The sequence below is a fragment of the Podarcis pityusensis genome (assembly GCF_964106645.2).
Source record: "Podarcis pityusensis genome assembly, chromosome: 17".
NCBI lineage: Eukaryota > Metazoa > Chordata > Lepidosauria > Squamata > Lacertidae > Podarcis > Podarcis pityusensis.
The window spans coordinates 42,135,084-42,146,206 of NC_138042.1; the positions used below are offsets into that span (position 1 = coordinate 42,135,084).

Here is an 11,123-nt window from a genome sequence, read left to right on the forward strand (position 1 = left end):
ATATCAGATAACAATAAAGTTTTTGGATTATTAGGTAAGTTATTATTGAAGACAATATGGAAGTAACAGTAAATTTATTATTTGCAGCAAAGAAAATTTTGCAAAAGTCGGGGGGGGGGGGGGCTCATTCCCTTCCATTTCAGAATGTGTCAAAAGTATCTGGGATGCTGTGATGTTATCTGTCAACATACTACATAAGAGAGGCAACACTATATGGATTTTTTAGAGTGCTGGGTAATGGTGATTGTGTTTTAGAACAAGTTTCAGTAGAATATGCATATGTACAATTTATTTACATTATTGTAAAATGATTATTATTTTATTATACTTTTAGATTATAAAGAGATTACTTCTTTCCTTTTTCAAGTATTTCTTTATTTCATAACCTATTATGAATATTTTGACCTACTTAAAGTATTTATGAATTAAACTATGCTTGTAATTACTTATATCTGCAGTAGAGCCTGAGCCTCTTTAAGCCCAGGGTCATGGGTTCGAGCCCACATTGGGTGAAAGATTCCTGCATTGCAGGGGGCTGGACTAGATGACCCCCACTGCCCCTTCCAACTCTACAATTCTATTATTTAATTCAGTCTGCAACCCTATGCATACTTACCTTGGAGGAAACCCTGTTGAACATAATATAACTTATTTCTGAGTAAGTGTGTACAAAATTGCACTGTATTGAAAACTTTAAAACTAGTAGTATGGCCTTTGAAATGATTATTTGGGAAATACATTCTCCCTGAACCTTTAATTTGTCAAGCTACTCTGCACCCAATAAGACTAGAAACATTTTTGAAGAAGAAATTACGACATTTCATCTAGAGTCTGGATTGCACAGTTGTATCTTGGGAAAGGCCTTCACATTATTTGTGTTTAGCAATCAGACTGCTGCTAATTTTTGAAGAGTATAGGTGCCTATGGACTTCCATCCACTGTGCTATCATAAGCAAGGGAGCAACTTCAATTCACCAGGTATGAACTGCCTAAAGCCTCCTGCAATCAACCAAATAATGCTATGTAAAATAAAGCAAAACCACAAAGGGGAAATGTAAAACCTGGGTCTTGTACCAGGAATCACATTGCGCTCAAAGATTATGCATTGTTTGACCATGCTCTGTCCTGCCACCAGCATATAACTGAATGGCGGATGTGCACTAGCACCCCCCCAAAACATACTTGGGCTTCTCCAGATAAAGTTACTGCAGCCTTATTGAAATCATCCATTTTTCATTGCTGCTTGAAGTTTTCAATTTGTACGAGACAAGCATGGGAAACACTTCCAGCCCGTAGGCCAAATCAGGCTGATGGAGGTCCTAATTTGGCCCACAAAGCCATTTCCCCCAAGCCACGCCCACTTGTCATCAGGTGTGGGGCAGCCACAGGTAAAGATGCCTTTGCAAAGGAACAGTGAGGGGCCTTCTAGTGCACTCCCTGTGCCTTTTCAATTTGGTGTCAAATGCAAACCCAACTGGAATCAGCCTCCCACATCCATCATCATGGCCCTGCAGGCTGAATCCCGTTCCCCACCTGCTCAGGTAATTTCATATGTAACACCGATGCAACCAAGACCGTTTGCTAAATACATCCAGTCACTCACTCTCTGTCTCTCTCACACATGTACCTTTCAACTGAACTCTAAAAAAAAAAAAAAGTAATTTACTTTCAACAAGGAAAAGTCAGTTTTGGTGGACATGTACTTCCTACATCAATCAAGCACCTTCCCTACCACCCAAAATTCCAGAGCAGTTTTGCAACTGATTTTCAAACTTTTTCTCCTCATTTGAATGAATAAGCAAATTTATATGCATCATCAAAAAAAGGGAAAGTAATAAGCAACTTGCTAGAAGCACAAGAGAGGCAAGACTGAAGGCTGATGCAGTGCTCAACTTAAGGTGTGTGTCTGTAGATTACAGATGTCAATGCCAGTTTATAATGTAGATGAAATGCCTCTTGCAAACGCTCTTCAAATCCTAAGTCTGTCTTCATCCTAACAAGTGTCTGCCTCTGTGTAACTGAAAGCCTACCTCTAAAGCAGTGGCTACAGATGGCATTAGGGGAAAGAAGTCTGAAGCTTACAGCTTATGAAATCTTGGAACAGGTGGCAACTAACTTGGATGATCAGAACTTGGCAGAGTTTATCAGAACATAAAGGAAGGAAGACAAAGCAGGAAAAAGCCACACAATGGCTCTTAAAATGGTGGGAATCTGGCAAGGCAGCAACACTTCAAAGACAGATTTAGGGAGCAGAGTGGATAAAACTAACAAGACAAAAGGTGATGCTGTCGCACAAGGCCAAGGTCAACCCTATGAACAGGAGCAGTGCTGGCACAATTCTGTAGTATTCCTTTTCCCTTTAGCACTGCTAAAACCACATCCTGAATCTTTGTGTTCAGTTCTGGGGAGCACATGTCAAGACAGACACTGAAAAGGATTCTAAGGACTGTTAAGATGAAAGAGTCTAGAAATATCCTATGAGAAGAGGCTAAATCTATGTCCAGGCTTAGAGAAAGTAGGATCAGGGAAAGTAGAAATCAAACAGCTTAAAATACTTTAAAGGGGTGCAAGAAAGAGAGACAACTACTACTTTTATTCAGCGATAAGTGAACCTTTTCATGAACACCACCAGAACAATTTTAAGGTAGGTAACTTACAGAGACAGGAGGAAGACTACTGTTCCCTCCAGGTTAACCACAACTGCTAGTATTCTCCAGGAGCGAATGAGATATCCTAACAAAGCATACTGGGCAATTCCCACAGCAAAGAAGAGGCCACCAACTGATCCTAACATAAGGCAGACAGGGAAAAAAGAGTTATTGACCATTTAATGATGCTTGCTAACACAAAACAGACAGGCAAAGAAGGCTACCTGAACAAAGATGCAAAGATAAAGATAATTTAAGATGGAAAGAGAAGACAAATTATGCTACAACCTGTTCTTAAAATCACTATTTGTGAGGTCAACAACTTTGCGGGTGACATGGCATGAGCAGAACTGGACTGAGAATTTTAGGCAGTGTAACACATGATCTATTAGGTATGTTATCCTCATCCTACAGAGGCTAGAGTTTGTGCTAGTATTTTAAATGTGTAAGAATCAGAATGCTTAGCATTTTACAACAGAAAATTTGCAGAGCTTTGTGGCTGAAGGATCAATCGTATGCATACAGGGAACACAAACTACTTCACACATTACAGTTGGAGGATACACCATGACCATAACATGCAAGCTAATATTTTTTTTTACCCTGTCTACAAACTGATGGAAGCAAGAGCAAGTCTCAGCTGCCAACAAAAGCATGTATGCACATGGTAATCAATCAATCAATCAATCAATCAATGGCTGGATGCATACAGATTACCTGGATGTGCCCGTCAATCTCATAATGTATAAAGCAGTTCTCAAACATGAATTAAAATTTGGATTTGCTGCCAGAATTTTTTTCAAGCTTTTAATATAAAGATCAGTAATTAAATGTTGTACCTGCCAAAGCCCAATAAGCAGTGCCCACACATTCGTTCAGGAGGACAAAAGCCACTAATGACATCCCACCATTCATTACTCCCACCAAGAAGCGAGAGACTGCAAAGAACTCGTACGAAGGGGAGAATCCATTAGCAACAGCAAACAAAATGTCAAGGGCAAAACCTGGAAGGCAAACAAAAATTTGCTTCAGAACATCTCCCAAGAAGTAAATGATGGTTGTTGTTTTTTCCTCTTTTCCCAAAGTTAGCCACTGTGGACACAGTGCAATATTTTAATGCAGTTCTGCTTGGTTGCTCAAGAAAGCACATGTAGTGTTTGTTAATGAAAAATATAGCTGACTGTATCTTACACAAAAGTTCTCTACATATGAAAGGATACGCTGTCTGGTTCGCTTTATGGAAAAGACACACACCCGATGGAGGGAATCATGTTTTACAATTATCCTCTCTCTTTTTAAAAATCAGCAGCTCCCATATCTTTAAATGGATTCTAATTCTGCAATGAATAGTGCATATGATTATCCCATTTTAATAGCCAGCTGCTATCAGGCTTTCCTAGTGGCCATTTTCAAGGCAATTATTTACATTGGGCTTGCCAGGGCTTTAGGAGCTGGCAGCAACAGCCAAAATATCTGAGCCAGGGTGAGGAATGTTGCCATCTTGTCCCCACAGCCCTTTTTGCTGCTTGGGGGCTGCTAAGGAGAGAAAGATGGAGCAGCTGAGGCAACACTTAAGATCAGCAGCCCAGGCAAAGGCAAACCTTGCCTCTTGTAACTGTCATCTGTTGTTAGATGTTCCTGAAGCCAGGGTGTGTGTTATACCATAAGAGAACTGGTAACTATGTTTGTGAGCCTTCAGTTAGAGAGGGTGAACTAATCCCATGTTATTGTTTTAATTTCTTGGATCCATGTGTGAGTAAGAAGGCAAGCTACAAATATTTCGGATAACAAATAAATATTCAGAATATTTGAGTAACAGGAATTTAGCTGTTTTATCTGCTTCCGACAAGTAGGTTAAAACTATAGGGCTAAAAGCATATGGACAGCTTTGCAGTTTCTCTTCACAATGCAGATCAGACTGAGCCACAAAAGAAACTGCAACAAAATCCTGCAGATCACCACGACCATCTGGAGTTCTTGAAGTAAGGAGCACACATTACTGGAAGAGAAAAGCAGCACAGTGCAAAGCACCACAAGATCACTAGCCAGTTTGACACAAGGGAGAATTCCCCAAAATCCAAATGGGACAACTGGGCCCCAATTAAAACCCATTCATGGATTCTTTTCACAAGAAATTAAAAAAACTCTTATTATCAGCCCATACTCCCCCCTCTCTCTACACGCCTCCAATGTCCCAGAAGGTGACCAAACCCTACAAATTGTAGAAAGAGAAAGCTACGATGAGATTCCCAACATCTGAAGTGTAGTCTATAGAGTACTCAAATTCATGGCTTTCCTTTAAAATACCTAGACAGAGCAGAGAATACAACTATTCTAAGAAAGACGGAGGGCTTTCCCTTCATCTTTTTCTGATGACAGCTTACCTACAAGGTAGACTTTCTTCCGTCCAAAACGATCTGAGAGCTGTCCAAAAGTAATCACTCCAACAAACACACCACTGAAGAAAAACGAACTAGCAGCGCTGATCTTGTATGATGTGTTGCCAATTAAAAACCACTAGGGGGAGAAAAAGCAGAGTTAGGCAGAATCCAACAGAAGGGAAGAGCTTCTTTTTAAAATCCATAAATTATCTTTAGCATTATGATGCACCTAACAACTAGCACCCGACAAAAAGTTATTTCCTAGTGTAAATAAAAAGTACTTTTCTCTCCTTACTGATTTATATCTATAGGTAACATTGCATATTTATTGTCCATGTACAACATACAGAAGCTAAACAGGGGTGGCAAAACTTCCGAAGAAAGGCCAATATTGAGATGCTTCAAGTTTAAAATGCATTTCTTAAAAGATCACAGAGTACATATTATGTGTATTTCTGTACAATGGATAAATGGCAAATGTAACACTCTGGGGTAGTTGGCAGAAGCATTTCCTGAAGGCATACTCATTATTCTGTTCACTTGTTACTGGCTAATATGACAATTCCAGTGTATGAACTTAATCCATTAAGGTGGGGGCTTTGTAATCTTGTTAATAGGACATGTCTTTTGAGAATAAGTATGTTTAGCACCTCCATTGCCAAAAACTGCAAACAGACATATACTTCATAATTTAGCTTCAGTGCTGATCTTCTCAGAAACAGTGATATGTTTCAGCCACAGTTCTTCTTAGAAATTAATACTTCACAAATGCTACAAACCATATCCTTTGAAGTATGGAATGAACTTATGCAATGCTTGTTGTGAAACAGACTTGGTGAGGAAGTAGATTGAGCTACACTCAGGTTACCATTCAAGCATAGCACTGTTCATGAACCCAGTAAAGAAATAATGATCTTATTCTTCTTTATGGAGTCATAAACTAGTTCCTCCCCTTTAAACACACACACACAATTTCCAGAGAAGTAGTCATGCTAGGTGTTTTTGCAGTAACAACCTTAAAGGCTAGCACATTTATTATGGTATAAGCTTATATGGACTCCAGTCCACTTCATCAAATGAATTAATCTGGTGGTTTTTAGAAAAGTCACAGATGCCAATATCCACAGGACTGGGTATGTTCATCTGATCACAGCTAGACAAAATGATTATGAATGGATCATAAGTCATTTTTATAAGAGCTACATTTGGTTAAGGCTTTACTTTGAACCAACTAGAATGTGACAAAAACAGTGAGCAAACCTTTAACTCTTCTTTTGCCTGGACCCTAAGCAAAATGGCAGGGCAGTGGGAGAGGAAGAGATTAATATTGCAGCCCAAAAGGCTGTGGTCTGTAGCAATCTCAATTTGGGAATGCAGGAAATTCATTTGTTTATCACATTTATATCCCACCTTTTCCAAGGAACTCAGTGTTGTATACATAGTTCTATCCACCCATATTTTATCCTTAAAACAACCCTGTGAGATAGGCTAGGCTGACAGTGGCTGGCCCAAGGTCACCCAGGGAACTTCTTGGCTAAGTAGGATTTCAGCCCAGGTTCACAGACTTAATTAGTCTCTGCTAAGTGCAAGACAGAATTTTGGTTGCACCATGTTCTCTGACCTCTTCCTTCCCATTTTGCTTGTGTTGCTCAGCCTGATTAAGAGAGCTGCGAAAAAGCTTGTTCACCATTTTGGGACATCTTACTTGGTGCATCTTACATTACTGTAGAATTTGGATTTTCTCTCTCTAATGGATCACCTACAATTTTGTAGCAATAATTTAGAAGATTAAGTGCCAAGATCCCCACAACAATCTTGGCTCAATTACCTCAGAGGCTATTGATGTAAAGTTGCTGCTAAAGTGTATGTGTTTCTGAACTTCACTCCCATTGGCCGTCAGGAGCCACTTCCTAAAAGTTCTTTCTTCGCTAGCCGACTCATTACTATGGCTTTTATTTGCAGAGGTCTCTTCAAGGTCCCAGTGGTAAGGAGGTGTTGCCCCCACTAGGGCAATGAGGATTGCTTCACTGGCCACATAGAGCTGAAACAATGAGAAGTAGAATCAAAATCAATGCCAGAACAAACAAGAACTTCCAGACATTTAAATAACAAATATCCTTGATCATATCTACACAATAGCTCAGAGGTTATTTGCCTTTTAGAATGAGAATTGCCAGTATTTCAGGTTTATCTTTACACACTTCAGCTTTGGAAATGTTTCTCCCTCCTTGTCAATTCATAGCAATCCTATGAATGCTCGTTTTGCTTGGCTATACAACCCCTTTGCAATAACCATAATTCCAGGGTCCATCTACACTTCCATTTGTCCTGTGATTTCAAGTCACAGGTCCAAGAGGGGTTTTTATTTGTTCTGCTGCCTTCCCAGGAAAACCTGCTGTTTTACTGCTAAATTGGAACAAACCCAATTGATTCTGGTTCCGATTCAACAGTAAACAACAGGTTTTCCTGGGGGAAGTAGTGGGGAAAAGAAGAACCTCTTGAAATCATGGAACAGAAAAGTGGGTAGGCCCCCAGTTTCATCCAAACCAAGGAACTATTGTTAGCAGCTTCAAAACAAGTCCGGATATGAAACCAATTGCAAACTATGGTGAAGAAAGTGTTAAGCGCACACATTCCAGTCCTCTTCTCTAAATAAGCATTTGCCAGAGTAATGCATTGCCCCACTTGCACCCAATAAATCTGTCTATGATAAACAGGGGCTTCCGGATTCACAGCCCAGCATCTTAGCCTCTGTGCCACTGTACACATATCTGTGAAATTTAGATCATGCCACCTGAGGAACCAATAGTCCCGTTTGCTTATAAGAATTTCTCTACCACTACAACATAATTCAAAGTTCTTTCATACAAAATAAGTTTTCTCCAAGAAAAAAACACACACGTCGAGATGAGTTATAAGCTAAACAAACTTGTTTCTAGTCAACAAAGATTTTTGTGAGTACACTGAAATAGTACAGACCAGACACAAGCTTACAATCTGAACGCAAACAGGCCTTCTCAGTCATGAGTATCCATGTGGTCTTGGAGAAAGCCAAGATCAGAGTGGAACAATTTCCAGGGAGCCATAATTTTTGGCTGGCTAAAATTGTGCTTGGCAGAATGATTCCGCCTCAGGGAAAAATCTCCAGGTCCAACTTTAGGACTGAGAAGGGTGCTGAAGGCTTGTTGACATGGCCGTGAGTGGCCGAGCTGCTCCAGGGCACCTACGGCAACCACCACCTCACTTCCCAGCTCCAGAGCCAGCACAGCTGGCCGTGTTTTATTGGTTTGGCTGCTTAGCAGCAGAGCTTGTCTCCACACTCGTTCTATGGAGGCTTCCTGGGCATGGCTGTTGGGTTTGGCAAAGCTCAGCCTACAATACCCAGCCACAGCACCTTCAGCTTTCCTCACCCAAGGGGAGGCAGGGAGATAGGAGAGAGAGAAGGCATCTCTGCACTGCTGGCCAAACCCAATTCTGCAGCTGCAAGGTTGGAGAAAGGCTTGCCATGGCCAGCAAAAAAAATGGAGGTGCCTGTCTGTTTCCAATTACAGTTTTGAAGGGTAGTTTCCAATTCACCTTTGGGCTTTGTGTGACAGCCACAAACTACACAAGAACACTCACCCAGTGGCAGAGGAAGGGGAGTGCGGGGGGAGCGCACCGCCCCTGGCAGCACGATACCGGTGGGGTGCCATTGCGGCTCCCCCCCCCCACGCTGGGTGCCATGCCCCCGCAGGTGATGTGCCATGCCTCCAGGACGCGCGCCAGCCCTGCCCCCCGGTGCTGGAGCATGAAGCTCTGCCACTGCACTCACCACCACCAAAGTGGCTCTCCTTGAGGCTATACTGTCCAAGCGACTGTCGCCCTTAGGGCTACCCATCTACTTGGTGCGGGGCCAGCCTAATACATTTTGGCACCACAGGCAAACCACAAAATAGGACTCACTCCCCACACACGCACCAGGGAAGAAGGGGTGAGTGAAGATCTACATTAGAGAAAAAGAGGGGGGATCAAATCAACGTCACCTGAAGGCTGAAATGGGAATCAAAGGCCATTGTTGGAAGGGGGTGCACTGAATCATGCCAGGGAAGTGCAAAGCCCAGGAGACCCCAGAGAGCAGCCCCCACTATTTATTTATTTATTCCTTACATTTATATACCACCTTTTCCTCCAAGGAGCTCAAGGTGCTGAACATGGCTCCCCTCCTCCCTGTTTCACCCTCACAACAAACAGTCCTGTGAGGGAGGTTAGGCTGAGACATGGTGACCGGCCCAAGGCCACCCAGCGAGCTTCATGGCGGAACGGGAGATTCGAACTCTGGTCTTCAAGGTCGTAGCCCAACACTCTAACCATTTTGGGCTCAGGGGTGGAAGGAGACCAGCAGCATCTCCTTTTCCCCATGAGGCCACGGTAGAGGTTGGCGTTATTGTTATTATTCCTTACTAAATTTGCACACCGCCCTTTCTCCAAAGATCACAAAGCGGTTCACAACATAAAAAGACAAAACAAAAACACAGGACACATAATAAAACACAGGCAAAAGCAAGACAAACTAATCACCACCACCACCACCCAGAGGCACATTTAAAAGGCCACAGCAGTCCAACGTCTGCTTGAAGAGAAACATTTCCACCTGGTGCCTAAAGATAGGCAAGGAAGGTGCCAGGTCAGCCTCCCTGGGGAAAGCATTGGGTGGGGGGCCACCAAGCAGGCGGCAGATTCTGGAGGAGCATCTGCACCATCATCGTGCACCTAGGACCCTCGTACCTACGGGACCGCCTCTCCTGGTATGTCCCACAGAGAAATTTACGGTCTGCAAATAAAAATATCCTGAAGATCCCAGGCCACAGAGAGGTTAGGCTGGCCTCAACTAGAGCCAGGGCTTTCTCGGCCGCGGCTCCGATCTGGTGGAACGCTCTGTCACAAGAGACTAGGGCCCTGCGGGACTTGACATCTTTCCACAGGACCTGCAAGACAGAGCTGTTCCACCAGGCCTTTGGTCAGGGCGCAGCCTGTCCCCCTCCTCTGGCAATCTGCACAGAATTTTGCTTAATGGTTGCCATCTATTTGGTTTTAATTTGATTTTAATTAATTTTATAATAAATGTTTTTAGAATGTTGGATTATTTTAATTGTTGTTAGCCGCCCTGAGCCCAGCTTTGGCTGGGGAGGGCGGGATATAAATAAAATTTATTATTATTATTATTATTATTATTATCGTTCAGCTGGGACACTGAGGTCCAGCACTGAGAGCCTTCTGGTGGTTCCCTCTCTGCGAGAAGTGAGGTTACAGGGAACCAGGCAGAGGGCCTTCTCGGTGGTGGCACCCACCCTGTGGAACGCCCTCCCATCAGATGTCAAGGAAATAAAGAACTCTCTGACTTTTAGAAGACATCTGAGGGAAACCCAGTTTAGGGAAGCTTTTAATGTTTGATGTTTTCTTGTGTTTTTCATATTCTGTTGGGAGCCACCCAGAGTGGCTGGGGAGGGCCAGCCGGGTGGCCAGAGTATAAATTATTATTATTATTATTATTATTATTACTACTACTCCTACTACTACGCTGCAACCGTGGCGAATCCCTGCGTGGCAGGGGGCTGGACTAGATGCCTCTGGAGGTCCCTTTCCCTTCTCGGAGTCTCCTCGGAGTTCAGCTTCCTCGGAGGCGGGGCCTCCCCTTGCCTCCCTCCCTCCGCCCCGTCCGGCTTCTTCACCTGGAGCAGCGCGGCCAGCAAGACGCAGAGCCAGACCTGGAAGGGCCCCATCTGGCCCGCCTGGGGGAAGGCCTCCTCCACGTCCATGACGGGGGCTCCGGCCGGGGCGGCGGCGGCGGCGGCGGGTCTCCTCGCGGCCAGAAGCGCATCCCGCTCGCTGACAGGAGACGCGCCGCCCGAGCGCGCATGCGCGAGGAAGGGAGCGCGCCGTCCGCCGGGAAACGCGGCCCCCCTTTCGACATCCGGGGCTTTAGGGCGGAGCTGTGATTGGGCAAGGCCGCGAGATGCTCCCGCCCTCCACCCAAAGTCCCTCCCGCCGGAAGCCGGTTGCGTCGCGGCGTCTTCTCTTCCGGCTGAGTTGAGCGGAAGTTCCGGCTGGAGCCGGA

At 43.9% G+C, this 11,123-nt stretch overlaps 1 protein-coding gene across 1 annotated transcript in view; it reads right to left on the reverse strand.

The window, feature by feature from the left end:
- Positions 1–10,887, reverse strand: part of SLC22A15 (solute carrier family 22 member 15) — a 30,041-nt gene extending 19,154 nt beyond the window's left edge. The window contains exons 1-5 of the mRNA XM_080988016.1: positions 10,738–10,887; positions 6,858–7,070; positions 5,033–5,165; positions 3,488–3,652; positions 2,658–2,787 (exon numbers count right to left, since the gene is read on the reverse strand). Coding sequence (XP_080844142.1) covers positions 2,658–2,787; positions 3,488–3,652; positions 5,033–5,165; positions 6,858–7,070; positions 10,738–10,824 — 728 coding nt within the window. The 5' untranslated portion in view covers positions 10,825–10,887. The remainder of the gene's footprint in view (positions 1–2,657; positions 2,788–3,487; positions 3,653–5,032; positions 5,166–6,857; positions 7,071–10,737) is intronic.
- Between the last annotated feature and the right edge of the window lie 236 nt (positions 10,888–11,123).